The 23,297-nt window shown below is 35.6% G+C and overlaps 1 protein-coding gene and 1 non-coding gene across 2 annotated transcripts in view; both read right to left on the bottom strand.

Annotated features, from left to right (window-relative positions):
• Window positions 1–4,361: 4,361 nt before the first annotated feature.
• The window catches only part of LOC110373918 (uncharacterized), a 90,406-nt gene continuing 71,470 nt past the window's right edge, over window positions 4,362–23,297 (bottom strand). The window contains exons 3-8 of the mRNA XM_021331391.3: window positions 18,849–18,965; window positions 17,832–17,928; window positions 13,776–13,885; window positions 9,319–9,426; window positions 7,476–7,577; window positions 4,362–7,034 (exon numbers count right to left, since the gene is read on the bottom strand). Coding sequence (XP_021187066.1) covers window positions 6,902–7,034; window positions 7,476–7,577; window positions 9,319–9,426; window positions 13,776–13,885; window positions 17,832–17,928; window positions 18,849–18,965 — 667 coding nt within the window. The 3' untranslated portion in view covers window positions 4,362–6,901. The remainder of the gene's footprint in view (window positions 7,035–7,475; window positions 7,578–9,318; window positions 9,427–13,775; window positions 13,886–17,831; window positions 17,929–18,848; window positions 18,966–23,297) is intronic.
• On the bottom strand, window positions 14,883–14,955 carry Trnar-acg (transfer RNA arginine (anticodon ACG)). The gene has a single exon. It is a non-coding gene; the product is annotated as a tRNA-Arg (tRNA).

Here is a 23,297-nt window from a genome sequence, read left to right as displayed (position 1 = left end):
AGATGATGTAGTTGCCGCTATAATAATAAATACTGAAAACTAGAATTAAATACATATTCTGTGGGGCTCCCATACAACAGACGTGTTTTTTTTTGTCCGTTTTATAAATAATGGCACGGAACCCTTCGTGTGCGAGTCCGACTCGCACTTGGCCGGTTTTTAACTGACTTCCTGAAAAGGAGGAAGTTTTCAATTCATCGGAATCTTATCTCAACAGCCTGATTAAAAACGGAAATAATGGCCGGTTTTTTTGACTGGGGGATCAATAAATGTCGATATCCAAGCTCTCAATAAAATCGTCAGGTAAGTAGGTCACCGGCTAACTAAACGAAGTATTTAGACTGGAAAACTGACTTCAAGAAAACTTTGCCAATAAAGCGACTCTTATTCTTGTACCTAATAAGTAGATCTCTGATTGAACTCAGCTTATGAATTGGTCGTCAATATTGAGTGAGCTTTAAAAATAAAGAAGGACTAGTGTGTTCAAAGAAACCTGGGCATGCATTATGTAACATAATGCATGCCTATTTATGTTCTAGTGTCTTATATTTTACTAATTGGTCCCTGTTGAATTCTTATCAATAATATAGGCTAGTTTTTATCCGGGTGCGGGAAGTAGTTCCTTACGGAGGCACTTGGAACCGTGGGGAACAGCTGTATAAATATATCAATTATCGCCTGGGTCCATTACAATCTAAAGTGTTAAGTAAGAGCAGAATCCTTTAAACAAAGAAGCCTTACAAAATTGATAAATAGATAAAACTGTTATTCAGCACAAACAAAAAACACAACAAGGATACACAATAAGAAATATACCTAACAAAAGGTGGATAAAAGAAAAACATAAAATGCAAACAGAAATTAACGGCGCGGTGCAGTACTTCTTAAGTTTGTACCGAATGGGAGTCCAGCTCAGCATGTGTCAGGTAGAATACCTGACGCTGGTATTCTGCTGGATCCCTACAATGACGTACAGACGTCGAGTAGACCGAACCAACCGAACAATGAACATCATTAAGGCGTAATAGTGCTCAGTGCTGTGTGTATTTAAAATAAGCTAAGTGTTAATGAATACGTTTTTTTATGTTCTGTGTGTAATGTGTTTAAATAGGTATAAACTTGTAATCCAGCCATGAATTTGATACGAAACATTCTTCTTAGATACAAAGCACTAAGCAATCGTGTTTTGATGAAATATCATTGTAAACAGATTGTAACAAATGAACCTACATGTATTATATGAAAATCCTGACCCTGTCACGTAGCATATTCCGTAAACAGATAAACTAAACCTTGACGATGTTCATTCATAGAACAAACAAAATTTTTTCCAAGAAAATGAGCCTGTTTACCATCGTATAACTTATAGGAGGACTTAGAAAAGAAATAAGCTACATTTGCTACAATACTCCGTAAACCCTTGTGCAGACTAGGTACTCCAATGTATTGATGGCATTATGTGTATTTTCAACCACGTCATATAGCCCACAACCTTATTCGAGGGCTGAATCCGCCTTTGCAAAGTCTTTCTCCACCAAGAATTTTCGTTTATTTTGAGTTTATAGAACAGAATAGCATTGTAAAACCCTTCAACTGACTAAACACAAAGATAGCAGACACAATACAACCCAGTATCTAGTATACTTAGCGATTCAGACCACGTATTAAAACTTTTAACAGCTGCGTATCTTGGCAATCAATCTGCCGTTGTTAAAGCATCAATCAGCTAAAATGGGCGGGAACTAATCAAACTTCTTGGTTGTAGCGGACACGAGTTCAGGGAAAATGAGCGATTGGGCTGGCAAACTTTTCTTTTACCTCGCTGCTTTTTATTAACGTTTATTTTTAAATAATCTTTGAAGTTAGTGGGTTTGAAGTGTCATCATCACAGAAGTTTTATGCTGGAGGGTTAATAACTAGTTGTTAAAATATGATTTATGATTGCTATTTCAAAGTAATGCCTTAGTTACCTACTACATATATTATTTATATAATATTTTATGCTTTGTCTTATTGAGTAAAAATCGATTTTGACTGTTCTCAAGCAGCAAAACCTACATGTTTGATCTAATGGACTGAAAAAAAAATGTACCTATAGGCATTTACTCTCTTACCCTACGTTAGCTATGGTTTTATAATCATATTTCGACCTAACGGAACAGACATGTTTAGATAAGCGTAGATTACCAGATTTTCACACATATAAACAACTTAAGGTCACAAAAAAGGTTAGTCCAACCTCTTATATCAGCTCGATCGCGTCCAATACCCGCGGGGACCAAGAACGGCCTTGTTCTATTTTTAGGCGGGAGCACTATGCTCTATCGTCAACGTCACTCCAGGGAAATAAGTAAACTTGTCTTATCTATGGTTTGTGTGTGAAAGTTTATTTTTTATTGAGGGTTTTTAATCATTTTATTAGTGAGTGATGGGTTTTGTAGCTTTAAGTTGGTTTGAGAGATCTATTCTTGTATCTTGCATGATAATTTTGAAGCGAAGGTGAGAGTAGATAATAAAAGCATCAATTCAATATAAACTATTTTTTTTATATATATGTCGGCGTCAGGATCTGACATCGTTAAATAAAACAAAGGGTTCTCACACAATCACTTGGTTTATTCCAATTAACACAGAAAAAAAAGACAAATTCGGTTAATTTTCTAGCATACCTTCAATAACTAGCTTGACATGTAACAATGGAAACCGATACCATTACCATAACCGTGGTTACCATACTTGTACCTTCGCTGAAATTCTTAATAAATCTTCTACTACAAACTCCATTTTAAATTATCGACTTCCATTTTTTTTCTTTTTAGTGGGTAGGCAATTTATCTTCACGTGGCGAGTTCTCCCGAAATCAGTTTGGTCATTCACCAACCAACCAACATCATGTTGCAGTACGAGATTCACCACCCAGGATTCTTGCTTGTGCTTGCCTGGCTTGATTCAATGCGATAGCAGTGTTGCATCAGGCGTATCAACTTTTGCCACTAGAATCTTCACATTTTGAACACGTGGGCGATGCAGGGCGATCCTTAACAGATGTGGGCATTCGGATTGTATCCCACTTCTGATGTCGGCGTCAGGATCCGACATCGTTAAATAAAACAAAGGGGTTCTCACACAATCACTTGGTTTATTCCAATTAACACAGTATTAGCACAGATTACTACAGATACTTCACTCAGTAGAAAATTTCCAATACCTATTACGATAATTGCCTACTCCTTCGCGTCAACAACCACTGTATGCTAAAATGCGCCTAAATGCTCAAGCGTATAGCAGTGATTGCTTCGCACCGCGCGATTCCACAGTAATCGCAGGGCTGCCTCTTCGGTAAAATTAAATAAACATAACTTTTTATCTATGTTATTGAGAACTGTGTTTCATCAGGCGTAAGAAAAAGAACTCTCGCTACACTGACTTAAAGCGCGTCAAGGACTTGTAGGCACATTTTTTGAAGGTTACGTCCGTGCTTTGCAGTGTTTTATGAACATTATTGCAGTTGTTAGTTTAGCAGTTTATATTCGAATGTTTTCTTTCGAAGAGTGCATCTTCTATACCTTGTAGGTACTATTAATTATTCTGTGGTATAACGTTCCTATGTAACAAAATTATGTAAATCTGTGTCTGAAAGGCAAGCTAACGCTTAGTATATACCTATTAAACTGTCAAATTCTAAGTGGATACCGGTGTCCGCACACCTACTGTCTTTTAATTAGGTCTCTAATGACGGTATGTGAATGGAAAAAAAAATAAACGACAAAAACTAGTAATAATTTATCACTTACCTCTCTTCGTTGACAGGTAAATGGAAAAATGTTAGGTGCTTATCCCTTCTTTTGCTCGATTTACACCTATCTACAGCACATAAGGCACCACACGGCATCGTAATACGCGTACGAACGAACAGCACTATTAGAAGTCGGTTAAAAATTGAACGGCGTGCGCGCGCTTCGCTTGCGAAAACCGAACTAAACTTGATCCGCCGGCGGACCGAGAGCGCTCGGCTGGGCGGTAGGCACTTATAGCGCGCAAGTACATGGAGTGACGGAGGCCTGGTATTAGTCACTACAATTATTTATCACGAATTTGTGGGAGGTGTGCACTCGGCAACGGTCGGCGAACGAATGACCCGAGTCCACCGTTGACAGATCGACGGTTGACACATCGACGGTGGCGCCGTCATATATAATAAAAGTTAGTTCTCAAGTTTAGCCAAAAGTTTTCTTAACTTATAAATTCAAATTCCAGTTGAATGAGCGTCTTCGTCCTTCCTGGCGACTCTTACTTTGTTCTATTGGGAAGATTAAAGGATTTGGGATAAATGAAAAATAAATCAGACAATTATGCTCAGGAGTATGTAACTATCTTTATTTCTCAAAAAAACCACCAATTAATATACATTTTTAAAACATTAATTTTATCAATGGATAGGTTAAATTGTATACCTAATTATCGGACAGACGCGGCCTTATTTTAATAAATATTAATTATATAATTTTATAGTCCATGCAACGCGAATTTATTGTCAAATTACATTTTATTGTCTATACAAGACCGCGCTGCGAAATATCATAAGTGATACTATGTTAAATATTGTCATATTTTTTTTGAAATATCGAATGCATATCTATAAGTAAATAAACTGTTAAATTGACAAGATAATTGAAGATTTTATTAATTCATTGACACTTTCACTCTAGTGGTGTGAGCATCGTGCACGCAATGTTGCAACAGTAAAACATTTTCCCAATTTTATGGGAGTTTAATTCTTGATCCAGGGTTTATCTATTTGGCTGTATGCATTCGATAATTCGCTACAATAATTTTTATTCATTGATATGGCTAAGTTCATATGTGTGAGTTACGTATGTGATGTGATCATAAGGATATGTAACTGTGAAGAACTACTATTAGGTATTGAAATGTTTCCATATATATTTTCCATTAGTTATACACCTATTTTAATTGTAATACGCATCCAATAAACACTACTCATGGTATTTATCGACTAACTACCTAACTATTAAATGACTTTAAAAGACAATAAAATAATTTGTAAAATTCTACAGAATATTGTTAGAAAATTATATATAAATAAAAATATGTATAGATATCTCGCTAAATCGTAACATGTAGGATAAGGACCGTCGTAAGACAGTCCATGTTAATAAATAGAAGATTAATGAATTCATTGACTTCTTAAAGCCACAATATATTATGACGTGTAATATAATTTTAAAGCCAAATTTTATAGTCTGTGAGTTTATGTCGACTTCTCGTCGATACTTATATGTCGATAGTTGATTAGATATAATAATAATATATATAGTACACAAATAGGTAACAACATCCTTAGAATTACAGCCTTCACTTTCAGTGCGATTCCGATTAATTTTATACAGTAGCATCTGCAATGCTGTTTGAGATCACGTTGGCGGCCAACGAAGTACAGAAGTTAGGATATTTTTCACGAGGGATAACCATGACATTGTTTAATGAGAGTAAAACATCGAAAAGCCTGCTGTTGTGACTTCTTGACGGAATGGCACTCATCCATCGCGCTGAGGCTGCGTCATTCCTATATTAGGATCCAATAGTACACAAATATTCAGTAAGCCGCGAACGGCGCATCACTAATTTACAGTTAACTATGTTTTACAATAAACATGAAACATTTAAATGTAGTTAAAGCATTTTCTGTCGGGATTCGGTTGCGCAACTATTCGTATCACTCGAAGTTTACGTAGTACCGCGTACCCGCACAGCCGAAGCCCACCTAGCCGTCCTGAAGGCTTTTGATTTATAATACATGGTAACGATATACTTAGCCACTAATCACAACAATTATCAACTATTCCGGGAGATAACTGAACATTTAGAGATCATGAAATATCGTTACTTCTACAATTGAGTAATACTGCCAATTATTGAAAATAAATAATGTAAACTAGCAGCGGACTGCCTGAAAATGATACAACAATTATATATCATAATAATTTTGACACACACTTAAGACAACAATAAACTTAATAATACTGATTACAAGTAAATATATCGTTTTAGGTATCTACAGAGTATTTGTTTGAAGGGCGAAGGTACGACAAATATTTTTCGCTCCGATTCGTTAGAGGTCGTCGGGCTCAGACTGTACCTCATAACGTTAATAAAAAGTTTCTTCACATCAAGAACGTAATCTGATATTTTATTTATTACACATTTCATGTAGCGCAAATCTCAGAAAACGAATCGAATCGAAGCGAAAAGCAGATATTAACTTCCAACTGGCTAGCCACCGATTTTAATACTCCAATATTAAACACCTAATTTATAAATGGATATTTCCTTGTCACGCTTAAAATTCTACTAAACATCAAATTGTAAACATCCATACAGTTTATTGTCAGATTACATTTTTTTTTACATTTTATTGTCACGATTAACTTATTTGGAATTGACGGCAATGAGATAATTGCTCGAATCGTATATAATGTATTTATTGTCACATCGGAAGTACCGTATAACATTATTAATGTTCGTTCGACCTAGGGACTCGAACATTCCAAGAAGAAATCCTAAATCCTTAAACCTATCGAAAAATACAATGCGTTTATTCAAAAGGGTATATTAAAATTCAGAGATCGCATATCTACATCGAAAAAACCTCGGTTTATAAATATAAAAATATTGAAAGGTAATGCAGAGAAAGCTCGCATTTTATATGACGAGTATCGTCGAAGCGAAAGCGTTAAAGATATGCTTTCGATAAGACATTTTAGTACTGATATTTGGAATTAAAGCCCATAAAGGTTTTGTACAATAAGGGAGTTAATCCCTGCAGTAGAATGTTCTAGAACGTGGGTTCGTCCTGTGGGTCCGAGAGCCCGGAGGAGGTTCAGTAGTAGGGGACGAATTCGGGGGCTGCGTACTCGAAGTAGGGGTGATAGATGGCGCGGCGGGAGGGGGGCAGCATCACGTCGGAGTAGCGCGAGAACTGTGAGATCTGGCGGCTCCCAGCTGGCGGCTTCCTACAACAACAACAATATACATAAGCAAACTGCTTTAATGAAAACTTTAAACATAAAAGGAATAAAAATATTTCTCGTCAAAGTTCAAGTATTTTTATAATTAGAACATTCCTCTTTGGCTTCAACACAATATCTGCTTACAAACAAAATCTTTTTCCTTTTTATTGTATTAGAAAGTACAATAGGGTAAATGTCAAGATCTCTGAAGTCCTGATAAGCGTTTTCTACCTGGCATTAAGAAAAAAATTGAAGACAAAATCAGCCTTAAAATAACTACTAGTCACACCTGGTTGAATTTTATTTAATTTATAAGTGACTTGATCACATGGAGGGTTTTCAGTCCTGTGACTTATGAAGAAAGTAGTATGTACGTGGTATGTCCTAAAACTCTATGGTCCTTCAAGGTCCTATGGAGTAACAAAAATTACTAGAAGAACTTACTTGCTGTGCCTGGAAGTGGGCTCATCAGCAGGATACTCCATTTGAAGAGTCTGCAGTCCCCGGGGTTCCTGCTCTCCATATGTGCCGTACACGTAGTCATCGCTGAGGGAAAGACATCACGATATAGAAAATACATCATTAACGAACAAGAAAAAACAGTGAAGGCAATATACCTAATGAAAATTAAATTGCACAATATTTTCCAGTCAAATAACCAGCATTAATATTTAAACGCATAAAGTATGTGTTATATGACGCCCTCTCACTTCCTACATCCATTAAAGTAGGTCACTGGATATCCAATAAGGTTCCATTAAATAAATCGCACAAAAGCACCCAATTCTTCAATGGCATCCAATAAACGTTCGTTTCAACTCCAATAAACATATAAATTAAAAACGAAAACAAAGACACCAACGCAATTCTGAAATAATGATACAACGGCTCAATGCGCTGCCTCAACAGATTCCATAATCAACGTAACATGAATACGAGAAAAACGACAGATTTCTGAATACAGACGTAACATTTAGATTTCCTTACGTTTCCTTTTGCGACGCTTTTAATTTTGACAAAAAAAGCGCGCAATAATGTCTGCGTGGGGTCGGATTAACGGAACACGCCCAAACGTTTTAAAAGGACTTTATTTCGTGCGTCAATTTTTGTGAGTCATGTTTTGTCGTGTGAATTTAAAAATCACAAATTATTCTGGCCTGAGAACTAGTTCTTTAATGTCGTTTTTTAGTTTCAAATTCAAGAGGTAGTTTCAAAAATGCATCATGCCCTTTTGGTGTTGCGAGGAAAAAGGTGCGATCGACTTTTCAGCAACATTATTTTGTATATACATAAATAATATTAGGTATACACTTATATCATACACATATCTATAAACTCAAGTATTTACTGAACAAATTAACAAGCTTTTGCAATAATAAATTAAAACTGAAGCTTTCAATTTAAAATAGAAACTAAAGGGCTTATCGCCTACGTGTGCCATATTTTTAACTTAATTATTTATGAGTAGGTAATTGAGCATGGTAAACTAAAAGTCCTTTTTTCTATAATTTTATTGCATCTGTGTGGCTTCACTAAACACGGGGAGAATTTACCGGCACACGCGTGGGACTTTTGAAATTAGTTTGGCAACACTGAATTGAGTAATCATTCCGATTGGAACGGTCTAAAAGTTTTTTAATGATTGTTTGGTTTTTACTTGAAGTAAAAATTTTGTTACGTTGTAAGTTTTGTAAGGATGCCGAGTTTCTAAATATTTGTAGCTAAGCTAGCTAGGTAAGTAATAAATATTGTAAGGTTTATTTGAAACGTGGATTTTCTCAAGTTTCATGTTCGTCCTTGAGAATTTGCGAAAACTCCATTTTGGAAAACTTTTGCGAGCGGTTTTCTGCTGTGCATTGTTTGAACAAACAGTCAATAACCATTTTCCTACTTCTCGAATGAAAGTGATGGTGATTAATGACGTACATATTGAATATAACGGATTTCCGCAAAGTAACGCCTGATTCCACAATTAAATATCCTGAAGATCCCCGGTTTCTAGCGCGCCACGCGCTACAGTACTTACCTAACCTAAAATTATCGGTATAATTTGATAGGTCTTTTAACATTTATATTGAACCAATAAACTACTGCTTAAAACAACTAATTATTTAATTGATTCTTTAATTGTTATTATTGTATTTACATTGACTTACAGTCGTATTTTATTTTAAACTTTGTTCTTATTCCATAAAATATAGCTTTTCGGAAAACGGATGTAGGTAAAAGCAGTTGGTTTACCAAAAATAAATAAATATAAAAATAAATGCAGTAGGTATAAACTTACCCGCGTCCGGAGGTGAGGTCTTTGAGTTCCTGTTTCTGTTCAGCTTCATACTTCCTCTGCAGTTCACGAACGTGCTCCTGACGGATGAGCTTCTTCAGGGCCTCAAACCTGTTGGCATAATTATTGGGTTATCATTCAGGTATTAACGGCGTCAATGGCCGATTTTGGCCACGGCGCACAGTAGATCGACGCCATACAAGCGTTGGGACATAGGATATTTAAATATCCAAATGTCAATTTTTGAAAAACGAGTTATGCCATCGTATTTGTCTTCTTATTAGCTGTTAAAAATGTTACTAGCATTTTCTGATTGGACTCTTACATCGAGAGCTATAGCGCAAAATGTGATTTAAATGTATGGGAAGTGACTTAAAAACTGATGTATCTCGAGATTCCCTTCGCCTTTCGACTTGATTTTTTTATATGGTAATAAGACATATATTTGGCACATTTTCTTCAAACAAACATGGTGCGATAAATGTGCCCGTTTTAAGATACAAGTATAGACCGATTTTTGCAATATCATCTACATATTTATTTATAAGTTTCACATATTTTATCTCTGAATCTCACTTCAGTGGTGACTCACTGATATGGTCAGGCCATAACTCATTGGTGCACCGATAATATAATCTCTGGAAATAATTATATACTACTAATGAGATAATTTGTTAATTTTTGGTAATTTGTTATTACCTAAATTTTAATGAGGTGATTAGCTATTTTTTTGAAAAATTAGCTAATTACTTATAAAAGACCTTTTTATTGTTTACAATAAGAACTCGAATCGATTTTTAACATACCTACCCTCATTAGTGCCAATTTTGGAAACCATATAAATATGTAGGTGCATTACTTGAAGAGCATTAGTTGTAATTTCATCCTCATCCGAGTGTTGTCATTATGTATTTTCACGGTTTCGGTACTTACCTCGACCTTTACATTTCTCTACGTGAAGGTGGTGATATTCGGGACTATAATCAATTATTTACGTCTCTGAAAACCAATAGTGATTTTCAGTTAAGAGACGCAGTTGAAAAAGAACTTAAAGAATGGTGTCGTAGATTTTGTTATCGGATCTATGCTAAATGGATGAAATCTTCAAGAAATCAAGAAGCATTTATGCGGAAGTATTCCTCCTGGTTGCAAGCAGATATCAAATGGCCAGAAAATTGGAAAGAGAATGTTATTATACCCGAAAAAGAAATAGACGAGGCATCTGAAGAACCAACAGCGACAACATCCGATTCTTTCACAAATGTTGTGATGAATCTGGAATGTCGGGTTTCCGACGCATCTACATCTACTTCGATAGAAAGCCGCAAACCTTTTGAAGAATTATCGAACAAACAAAAAAGAAGACGCACAAAATCGAGTTGCAGCTCCTATAGCACGGAAGAAATCGTCTTCTCTGCTCAAACGAGCCTCAAATCATCTGGAAAAAAAGATGTGGCTGAAATCCTGCAGTACCTTTTAGAAAATCCAGAGCAAGTCTCTAAAGTAAAGCAGTTTATTCAATTTGGAGAAATGAAAGAAATATCATCCCAAAAAGCTTTGGCATTATATGTCACTTTAAGACTATCAAAGTTTCGATACATAACACTAAGAGATTTCAGTGAAAAGGAAGGAATTTGTAAATACCCTAGTTATTATAAACTTCAAGAAGAGAAGAAAAGTGCTACCCTGACAACAGTGCTGTAACAATAACAGAAACTTCTGTTAAGATTATATTATCGGTGCACCAATGAGTTATGGCCTGACCATATCAGTGAGTCACCACTGAAGTGAGATTCAGAGATAAAATATGTGAAACTTATAAATAAATATGTAGATGATATTGCAAAAATCGGTCTATACTTGTATCTTAAAACGGGCACATTTATCGCACCATGTTTGTTTGAAGAAAATGTGCCAAATATATGTCTTATTACCATATAAAAAAATCAAGTCGAAAGGCGAAGGGAATCTCGAGATACATCAGTTTTTAAGTCACTTCCCATACATTTAAATCACATTTTGCGCTATAGCTCTCGATGTAAGAGTCCAATCAGAAAATGCTAGTAACATTTTTAACAGCTAATAAGAAGACAAATACGATGGCATAACTCGTTTTTCAAAAATTGACATTTGGATATTTAAATATCCTATGTCCCAACGCTTGTATGGCGTCGATCTACTGTGCGGCGGCTGTTCTCTTATGGAGATCAGCCTGCGGCGCAGGACATATTATAGTGCCTAAGGATAAGCCTAAGGATGTTAGGTTATTAGGGACTTTTTCATCTCCCCTGTAAGTTGTACCTACAGGGCTGCGGGATTGTTCCAAAGAGTCTCCCCTGTAGGTACACCTAAAGTTGTACTTTTTGTTGGCCGTAGAGCCGCAGTAACTCCTTGGAACAATCCCGCAGCCCTGTAGGTACAACTGGAGTTACCACAGCTCTATACACAAAGGGCTTAAGAAGGAACATGATGGGCTTTAGTAAGGGTCTGACATTCCCTCACGGTGCACCCACAGCATTACGGATCACCTGATGATTTTCCACCAGAAAAAAGGGTGTAAATACCCACATGAAACATTATGATAATTTATTAATAAAGGGATTATTTTAGGGGAGATGTTCCCAAAACGGGTAAGCTAACGAAAGATGTTAAATAAAATAATCAAGGACCATTACATGCGACTTGTATTTGTACTCATAGGATTGTTTATATAATAAACTTTGGAAAACATAAGACAGTCTTAGTAATCTTCTTCAATATTCTGAAAAAAAAACAAAAAAAATAAACCCCTTCGAAATACCCGCTTTGACCTAGTGGGGGTCCTAAAACGGGTAGCGCCTTTGGGCAAAGCAGGTAATGAATGAATATATGTGATAAATGAATTAAAAAACATTTTAAAATATATCTTAGCCTCCTATTATCCAGGAAATCTTTATTGTTAATTAGTCTCCTTAATTATGTTAAACAGTTGTCTTATTTTGATCAGTCTAGATCACTTTTTTACGTCATTAAATGTTACATTTGAAATTATAATACTACCAACAGATAATTTTGTTAAAAATCAAAGAAAAAAATATTTAAATTTCTTTTTCACGCTGTTCCTGTTCTTCTTCAGCTCTCTGTGGCTTCCTCTGTCTTCGATTAGCTTTCTGTGGGATCAATTGAGGAAGTGCCCCTTATTTTATTGGTGTTACATGATGATCCTCAGGTTGAACAAGGATTGTAGTTTGTGATGGAGTCTTGCATGGTGTTATAAAATCCTTAAGAATTGGTGTTTCTGCCGTTATAGTCTTGCATGATGTTAAAAGTTCTTCAATATACTGGCCTACCGGTGTTGGAGTAAGAGGTGGACTTTTAGCTTCGTCAAGAGGTTGCGGTCCAGTTTCATAACTTCCACATCCCACGAAGCATTTGAAGGTTTTCTTTCATATTTATTCACCCAATTAAAAAAAAAAAACAAATTAGGTATTTTTACATTTGAGTCAGATAAATAAGGGCACTTAATTGTCAGCTAAATACATAACATCAATTATTTAAGGGCAAATCGGGTAGTCACCCGTTATGCCCCTACCCGTTTTGCCCAAAAGCACGTTTTAAATTTCAACTACCTTAACCATAAAATAGTAAACAAGGAGACCACTAATTACTCACAATTAATAAGCATATAACATGCAAAATGATAATACAAAACTACGAAAACCATATCTCACACCATATTTGAGTAGTCAGCACTAGCATAATCCGATTTTTTTTTATAAATTCGGCAAAAAACTTTTTTTACGTCTTACCTCGAACACGCTCGCCCCAGGTGCGCGAGCCGACTGACCGTGATCGGCAGGGGGGTAGTGCGCCGCTCTACACTCACAGGTTCACACTAAGACCTATAATATACGAATGGCAAGGCCTACCCGTTTTAGGAAGGGTACCCGTTTTAGGAACATCTCCCCTACTTGTTTTTTGGCGAACTCGCCAATCAAATAATTTTGATTATTATCGACTTTGAAATTAGCAAGCAGGGAGCCGATTTTTATGAAGCTAACTTTGACAACTCTCGGTGGAAAATTACTGAAAATAAAATATTTCCGATCCCGTCTGATATAATTTAGTTGAAAGGTAAATTAATTTTAGGTATTAATTAAGCACTTAGCTACGTGCTAATTTTCTTATCTTTCGCCTTTAATTAAAGTTGTATTTTTGGAGTAAGTGTAGATTTAGTAAAAACTAATTTTTTGGGTGCTTCTAAAAATACGTTTAGGTACCTCAAAACTGAATAGGGAATAGTACGATAACTAAGTAGGTAAGTCAGCAGTCATCTTTCTACTTGCCTCCATGGTTTTTTTTCCACAACACTGACGCAGAATAATTTTGCTTGTTTCGTGTGGGAATCAAACCGGCACGGTAAGAACACGAGCAGTGATTCCTCAGGAATCCAGTCTCAATGAGGGGGAATCGTTCCTCACCTGTCTCGCTGCGGAGGAACCATGAAGGTGGGTCCACCTCGAGGGCGTGAAGGTCCAGGGTACCGCAGGATCTTGCCAGATGTGTGCGGCACGTTCAGCATGCCGAACATCTGTGACAAAAACGTTTTAATTAATATATAAATTAAAGTGAAAAACATAGCTTATATAGGTAATACCTGAAAAATATTGAAGGGTTGTTAGTGTCAATATTTGAATTTAAGCCTTATTGTGTTAACTAGACTAGTTGAAATTAAGTAAATTAGGCTTTTTTTCCATCTTTATTTAAGCAATATCAATGTCCAAGAATGTTGAAGCGCGCGGTGCCAAATGTGTCCCAAAAACTCATCATAAACTTGATAATACATAAAGTCACTCTAGTCGCCAATAGATGGCGCTGTTCTCAATAAATTAAAATTCCCGCGAAAACCCACAATACAGAACACAAAATAAACCAGTGTCTAAGATGAATGCCTGTATTTAGCGTGGGTAGCCACTGTTCATAATGACTAGCCATTTCGTAAAAGGTCACAGGGAGTCCCAATGAGGCACTAAAGTTATTTCGTGGAAATAGGGTTATGTACTGTGGACAATGGCTGTACTTTTTGTGGCAAAGGCAAAATGCTCTGATTAGATGTCTGCCTAACTTTTTGTAAATTTATTTTTAATATAAGATTATGTATTATTATGTAGGTATTGCTTTATATTTTTCGTGAGTAATAAAGAGGTCACACAACATTCTATTTTAAATTCATATTTTTTGTGTACCTATTTTTTATTTGTAGGTGAAATCGTAAGAATCTCTTTTGAACTTTTGTAAAAATATTTTTAGTTTCACTAACAAATTTTTGAAAAATAGATCAGTGTCTCAAAGCTTTTTTTACAGAATATAATATCAAAATGTTAATTATAACAATTTCGACCAGACTCCAAGAAAATTCAATTAATTAGGCCAAATTGACTCAGATGGGTGCCATTTTAAGAACTCAATTACCGTTCTCATTACATCAAAGAGGAATGAGATTAATGGGGGCACTTTCACCCTTAATTAGCTACCAATCAAGTGTTTTTTTATCTTATAAAAATATCAAAAAAAGGAAAAAGTTGACGCGACCCTGCCAGGATTCGAACCTGGAATCTTCTGATCCGTAGTCAGACGCGTTATCCGTTGCGCCACAGGGCCAGTTGATGAATGTGTCGAAAGTAAGTATTACAATCTACAACGCCGTCTGAGTGTTACGTCACGCGACGAGACTCAAGGTTGCAACATGTGGAGCTTTGGTACAAAATATTTTTTCTAAGATTTATTCGTAGTTTATCAGATTTGATGCGAGACACGTGCCCGGTTCTACAAGATTACCTACTTATTTTTATGTCGACGTAAATACAACTATAAATCACCAAGAGTAGGCGATTGATGGGAAATATTTTATGGGCCATATTTTCTAGTAGGAAGTTACCAAAAATGTGTCGTGCCAATATGTATGTTGATTTATAGGTATGTTAGCTTTCTTTTACATAGTAAAATAGGTGTTTTGAATCTTAGAAAAAATCACGAATAGGTGCCATTAAAACTCTTTATAATTATTATTTTCCTGGAAAAATTCATAGATATGAAATATAAAAGCATGATTTCGAATTTACAAACCCACATCCAATTAGTTTGTTGTAAATAGTGGGTGGGTAAGTAGGAAGGCAACTAATATTGTGAAGCATATTACATATTCTAGCAGCATTTAATAAAAATCTTGCCGGAGATAAAATAATCTAAAAATAAAACCTATTGAAAATACAAATACTTTACTTCACATTGACACGACAAAAAAACCCACGTAATTGGCGAATTGTATGAAAGAAAAGAAAGAAAACGTTATTCAACGCATGACTGAGGCTCTTTGATAGCTACATTCTTTTGTTTTAAGCCCGCCATTGTACGCTTTTGAATGAATTTGTCGCCCGCATTGTATGAAAAACCAGCTCAATTTGACAGGTGGCGAAAAAAGGAACTAAATTAAAAATGTATGGCATTTGACAGGTCGAATGACGTTGGACGAAGACAGTGGCGCCACTTTAACATGTCAAGAGAAAATGGACGTTTGTATTGCTTTTTTAAATGACTATTGTTTTTAGCTGTATTAGCAGTATAACAAGATGTCTTATGCCACAAAAGAAAGTATTATTTTTGGTAGTAATTAACATCGTTTCGTTTTTGGAAGTCACGAACAAAAGTTGGACGTTTTGTATTTGGAAGGTTAAAGATATTTATAGATTTTGAGGAGTCACGAGTTCTTATAAATCTTTTTATAGTATTGGAGCGGCTCGCGGTTTCACCCACGTCCTTTTTAAAAACCGTTTTTCGGGCAAAACCGACGTCATTTAAGGAACGTTTTATATGACACGTCAAAAATATTAATGTAGGCTCGTTAACCCATATAGATATTGGGAATGTTTCTACATAATCTAGTAATATGTATAAGGAAGTCATCCATATTTCATAAAGATGTGTGGGAGTCTGATGATCCTTTCGGAAGGGCGATAAGCTCTTAATCGACCCTTCATGATCCGACGAGACCTTATCTAATTCCTTAGTATGCTGCGAAAAGCAATCTAGGAGTATGTATAGTTTAAGTTAGATTAGACGAAGGAATTTGCCTAATCTAGCTTATGAGACTATTCATCAGTTTTTTTTTGTAAAAAGTCGACCTTTATTAAGTTTATTGGCCTTCCTTATAAATACAAGCGTGGGACAAAGAAAACTTAGTTTAAATGCAGTTCAAGTCACTGGAGACCAACGGGGCTGTATCTAATAGAGCTTGGGTAATTACTGCACTTACAGATACGAAGTATTTTATTACGAAACATGTTTCAAAAATCGGTTGCAAGACTTCATTATCGTTTTGCCCTTAGGTACCCCATTTTTATTTTGGGGTCCGTATAGAATGTTTTCTTCTTCCAAACTCTTCTGTATGCCGTCATCTCAGTTGCATAAATAATTTGATCAGAACAAACAAACTTAACATTGGTTTTGAAATAAAGTTTAGGTGTAGGAAGTCGTGGTGGCCTAGTGGGTAAAGAACCAACCTTTCGAGTATGAGGGTGTGGGTTCGATTCCAGGGTCCAGGCAAGTACCAATGCAACTTTTCTAAGTTTGTATGTACTTTCTAAGTATACTTAGACACCAATGGCTGATAAAAAGGTGAAGGAAAACATCTTGAGGAAACCTGGACTATAAAGTCTGAAATCACCAACCCGCATTGAGCAAGCGTGGTGATTAATGCTCAATCCTTCTCCATGTGAGAGGAGGCCTGTGCCCAGCAGTGGGACGATAAAAAGGCTGTAACAGTATACTATTATATACCTCGAAAGAATCACGTGAGGATTAAATCTGAGTAACAGAAAGTAGATTGGAGTCGGCGTCACGTGTTTTGCAAACATTCAACAATGAAAAACTTTGAAACGATTTGAAGTTTAGCCTGAAGCTACAAAAGTATCAACTTATTATGCAAATTATCAAACTTTTGGGAAATTTTTGAAATACTTAAGCTGAACTTGAATACAATGTTTGGACTGCCTCGGAAATTCCTTGTATTTCGGAGCGCCTTGAATTCTTGATCCGGCTAATATCGCTATTGATTTTGTATTTGTTATAGGTACCAATGTAAACGATCTGGTAACTTGTAGGATTTTTTTTGACGTAATTTTTAATCAGAAAGCTGTCACGCTTAGATATACCTATATTTTTAAGCAAAGTTAGGATTGGGTTCACTTTCAGCGGCTTTATTAGAAAGTAGCGTGCCAAACATGTTCAAATGACCTCGATGCCTTCTGAAAATCACGGAGGAACTGGTCAAGATGAGATGGTTACCCATCTAAGGACCGACACACCAAACGTCTCTTACCTAACCTTATGATGGATCGATCCATGCAGCTGTCACTTAGCCACCAGTTTTTTAAATTATAGGTAGGTAATTTTCTTAATATTTTTTTGATGTTACAAGGAATTCAGGTAGCAAAAACTACAGACTACAGACTAACCTTAACTGTAGTGGTGGAACTTACCTCATCATAGTCAGGAGTGCGGACGACATTGGGAGGCGCCTTCGTCACAACCCTGCCGTAAGCCTCACGAGGAATCGCGGGGTACTGGTATCTGAACCTGCGCATAATAAAACATTGTTATTTATTGATCTCTGTCACTTACGCGAATATTAGACATTTAAATAAAACTACTTTTACGGATTTTATCGCGGTTAAGTATATTAATATTATTTAATCCAGACGTTTCAGATCCTTTACTTACATTCTATATCATTTATTTATTAGCAGGTCATACTTGACACGAGAAGGCGAGACTTTGACAAGTAAGATTTTTGGAGAAGTACAATCAAAACATAATAGTAAGCTATAGTATACTATAGTAACCTTATTATGTTTTGATTGTACTTCTTTAATATCTACTTTTTATATCATTACTCGACTTTCACATGGACAACTAATAAAGAAATTATTTCTTCAGAAAAAGGATTAATTAGTCTATTACGAGCTCTTATCAAACTTCTATCTAATTCATATCAATTGTTGTCGTACAGTTGCTCCCTTTTTCGCAGAAAAGGTGAAATCACGCATTGTGGTTTTAACTTCACAATAACAAACAAACTCACCGAAGATATTTTCCATTTTCTATAGTCAATATTTACTGCCGACAAAGGTACATATGTACCTACCTATATAGCAATGTGTTTTGTGTGCACATATAATAATTTGTAGCGCAAGAGAATACTGCAGGTAGATAATATGTAGTTCATTTATTGAAGCTTTCAGGATTAAGGTCTATAATTTTAGTAGCAATAGTAGCTTTAGCATTATTACAACTTGAGTCATAAAAAATGCACAAGCAGTTGCGCAGACTTAGATACACTGTCATAGCCCGATGGGACGGCAATCCGACACTACCGGAGGGAGATCAGGCGCAGGACTGACAGCTTAAAGGGCACAGTCGCCATTGATATTTACCTCGAACGTCTTGGTCGCAATTCGAAAACTTAACTAGGTAAACGTTTTTTAAGTAATATTTACCTGGGCGCAGCTCGGGGTATGGCAGTGTACACTGGCCACTCGTTGTACATCAGAGGGTCGCGGTATGTGCTCACTTCGTTCATGATCTCCGGCGCACGCGCCTGTCTCTTCGAAAATCTGAGGACAAAGGGACTGGTTAATATCTATTGATAAAATTCTCTTAAGCATCATTACTTTGTAACACCTACACGCCAAATGGAACGCGACACGCATTTTGCTCAAGTTGCTACCGATACTGCTAGAAATAGCTATAGGGAGGCAAAACTCGAAATCTTATTATAAATGTACACATACATAGATGACCATATTAATAACTTCAAATTAGTTTTAACGAACTCGAGTAGGTACCATGAGTATATTTATTGCTATTCAAGCAAAGTTTTGGTACCATGAGCCAGGCAAAGAAGTAAAAAAAAAGCCGAAATCCATTTGTTTAATACAAAACGTTTCAAATAACAAACACATTGATTGCTAATTTATGTAGAGACCATTTTGAATTGGATTTATTTGGTTATTTATACAACGATATATTCATAAAATGTTTGAATTAGCGTTATCCTAATTGCTTTTAATTGATTAAGGTCTAAATTTTAACACGTTAGGGTATTTTGTAAACAGATTAATAGCCGATTAGCTTTGCAGCTTTTAAGCTCAACCATGTATGGTAGATTGGAGCATAAAATCCTATTATTTCCGACCACTGGACATTTTTTGGTGCGTTCAGCCTAAATTGTTGACCATAGATTATAAAGCGGTTTGTGGGCGACGAATTTAATATCTACTTACTTAAATATTGTGTCAAATATTTTGTTGTTTGATTTAATCATAGGTGTGACCAAAGAACATAAATTGTCCGTTCCGTGGGTGTCTTCCTTTTTTATCACTACACAATAGACGACTTTCGGACTAAATTCATATGAAAAAACACGCTTTTATAAATGCACGTATTCATTACAAGATTTAGCTACAAATTCTATACACAGCTATGATACGCTGATCAATCATGAAGTTCCAGTTTATATCATCTTCCAGCTCCATCATCAGATCAGTTGGACAGTAGGTAGGCATATTATTGTATTGTCATCTGAACTACATACAACTGCCAATTTTCATGCGGCAAAAAATTTTGTATCTTAGGTTCCATTTTACAAAAATATTCTGCCCTATAAGTGAATTTACCTTATAAATAGTTCATAACTATCAAACTTGTAAGTCCAAAAACAACTACCTACTAACGAGTTTATCATGTCTTGTTTTTCTTTATTTTCTAACCCAAATCTTTGTTCTAAATGTTTAATGGAAAATAAATTATCTCATATTTTCCTGATGACCTGGTTTTACGCGAAGCTTTTTCAATTTCTATCTAGTTTTGCTCGTGATTTCGTCCACTTGGAATAAGTACCTACTTACTTTAGTAAAGTTAATTAGAGCTAACTTTAGGCTTTAGCCTCCCACATTATAAGTTTATTGCTGTCTTTCCTTTTACAAGAAAAATCAAACAGAGATAACATATTGTCCTAAAAAAAACTAGCCGATTATTACATTTTTTTTTCTATTTATCAACGTGGCTTCTTTTCATAAAACTTAAATTCAATCTTGGCTGCAAGACAGCACATTTTGAACGTCAGGAATTTACATAAGACAGCCCCAGAAACGCCCACCCTTCACCACTTCCTATGTGTTTTAGCTGGGAACAAGAAGTGGCGCAACAAACTCCCCAGATACGCATGTCTGTCTGTAGGTTAGAAGAACCTTTAAACATTGTTTGATATATATAACAATATATATCAAACAATGTATACAATGTAATTTGTATATTACACTAGAGGACAATGCAATATTGACTTACAATTACAGTAAATGATTTAAACAACCACCACATGCTAGCTAGCACTTACCCTACATACCTTAAAGTAGATAGTCTTTAAAGATTCTAAATCTTTGGTAGTATCCATAAAGTGTGATTTAACATTAAGATTACAAATTGTTTGATGTAAACATCTAAATATAGATCCCTTTAGCCTTAAGTACAATGACTTTCGTAATTATACCTCTGACTCGGTCAAAGGACAATGGGCAGATTGGTATACCCCACCAATAGCAATGTCATATATATCATTGGATAGGCCTTTTTATGTAGAACAACATTTACTATGACAGCTTTGCTGAAATGTTTGTCCGTTCTGAGATATAGATCAAAAACTGTGCAAAAGTTAGAACTAAGTAATCTATTCATAACTCAAGTTTTTAAAGGAAAATCTAAGTACTACTAAGTGTATGTCTTGTAAGTACTACCTGTTGTGCCCGTTAGGGTCCATAACTGTTATTGTTATTTAACATTTCAACTTTTTACTGTACCAACTGGATATTGGGCGTAATGAGAAACCGCACCAATAGCAAAGTCATATATATCGTTGGACAGGTCTTTTTAACCACCAACCTTCTTTTTAACCCAAAATCCAGTTGATAAAATAAAAGGTTGAAATGATACATAATAGTAACAATTATGGACCCTAACGGGCACAGCAGGTAGCACTTACAAGACTTACACTTAGTAGTACTTAGATTATCCTTTAAAGACTTGAGTTATCAATAGATTACTTAGTTCTAACTTTTGCACAGTTTTTGATCTATATCTCAGAACGGACAAACATTTCAGCAAAGCTGTCATAGTAAATATTGTTCTACATAAAAAGACCTATCCAATGATATATATGACATTCCTATTGGTGGGGTATACCAGGTCCCATATATTTGTGCCCATTGTCCTTTAGGACTAAAGTTTATATTATTAATAGAACAATGGCTATTAATCAAAGACATTTAACATATACTATTGATTGTAGCTGTCGGTTTGACGTACATATTATTTGTGTTAAAGTAAACTGTTGCTCACAAGTTTATAGTGAAAAGGATCGCGTAGTTTTCTATAAATAAATATCTTTGCAAAGTTAAAACAATTTTGTAATAATTGAAAGACTTCTGTTGGCAATTTATTTAAGTTTTTTAAAGTAGGTATTGTTAATTAAAATACTTGTTATATTAAGAGCCCACGCAAAACTGCAAACTTTTAGTTGGCCGATAGTTTGATCGGGCTCATAAATAAATTTGTTGTTGAATGGTAGTGCACACATTGCAACGGCCTGTATAAGACTGACTAAAAAACACAAAAAAACCTTCAAAATAAACTGTTAGTAAAGTAATCGGCTTAACGTAGTAGACTACAGTGTGTTCTTCGTGTGTTTCTAACACCATATAGTATTTAGAAACAGAACAGTAACTATTTGCCAAAAATTCAACCACCTACATAGGCATCTTAAAATGCTTGGTATTTTAATAGCTAAGCCCAGCATAAATCGCACCTTAATATCCTTTCTCACAAAAACATAATTCATGAGATAACAAACTATTTCATTAACCCTCTACTAGCACATCTTTTCATTAATTAAACGAGCAGACGAGGGTTAAACAGGTACTATCTGCAATGCATATCACGTCAAGCGTGGGAGGGTTAACATGGAGCTGACAGACGGCCCTGACAGACATCTGGCAGTTTTGTGACTACCCACAAATAAGGGTGATGCTTGTAATATTAATTTGGGAGATAAACGCGGAAAGAATTTTCTTTATTTTGCGTTTTTGGATTGTTCGGAGTTGAGAGCAATTTCTTATTGCATAGTTAGTTTTCTGGTATATATCAAATACACGAATCAACGAGAGACACAGCTGTTTTTCTACTAGGTAAAGAATATTAAGGTAAAAATGATTTATCTACAACTAGCTGTTGCCCGCAACTTCGTCTGCGTGGGCAAGTTTCATACAAACTTTCATCCCCTATTTTATCCCCTTGGGGGTAGAATTGATCAAAATCCTTTCTTAGCGGATGCCTACGTCATAACATCTACCTGCATGCCAAATTTCAGCCCGATCCGTCCAGTGGTTTCAGCTGTGCGTTGATAGATCACTATGTCGTCAGTCAGTCAGTCAGTCACCTTTGAGTTTTATATATTTAGATAGGCTGAAAATCAGCACTATTTGAAGGTCACGTTTACAAAAGACAGCCCCCAAAAACGGCTGCCCTTAAAAACTTCCTATGTTTTTTGCTGGAAAGAAGAAATGGTGAAACTAACGCCCTAGTAAACTGTCGATACCGGTCACACTAGGTGGGAATACCTATAATTTCTTTCTAATAAATGTATAGTTAAATTATCATCCAATACAAAACAGATTTAAACACCGTTTGCAAATAAAGTGCAGTTTCATACACTCCCAAACCATAACGAACAGAATATTGGCAATGAGTTAGTGGCATTTTTGGGCACTCTTCCAAAAACTGACTATGGAAAACAGAACATTTTTGCGGTAAATTCTTGGTTATTAAAGAACAATAGGCTTAGATATTATTTTTATTCTAACCGAAACCTAAAAGATAACAAACTCGGTTAAAAA

This window comes from Helicoverpa armigera, chromosome 26 (genome assembly GCF_030705265.1).
Source record: "Helicoverpa armigera isolate CAAS_96S chromosome 26, ASM3070526v1, whole genome shotgun sequence".
Taxonomy (NCBI): Eukaryota; Metazoa; Arthropoda; class Insecta; order Lepidoptera; family Noctuidae; genus Helicoverpa; species Helicoverpa armigera.
The sequence above is the reverse complement of the archived record's forward strand: the minus strand, read 5'-3'. Positions and strand labels throughout refer to the sequence as shown.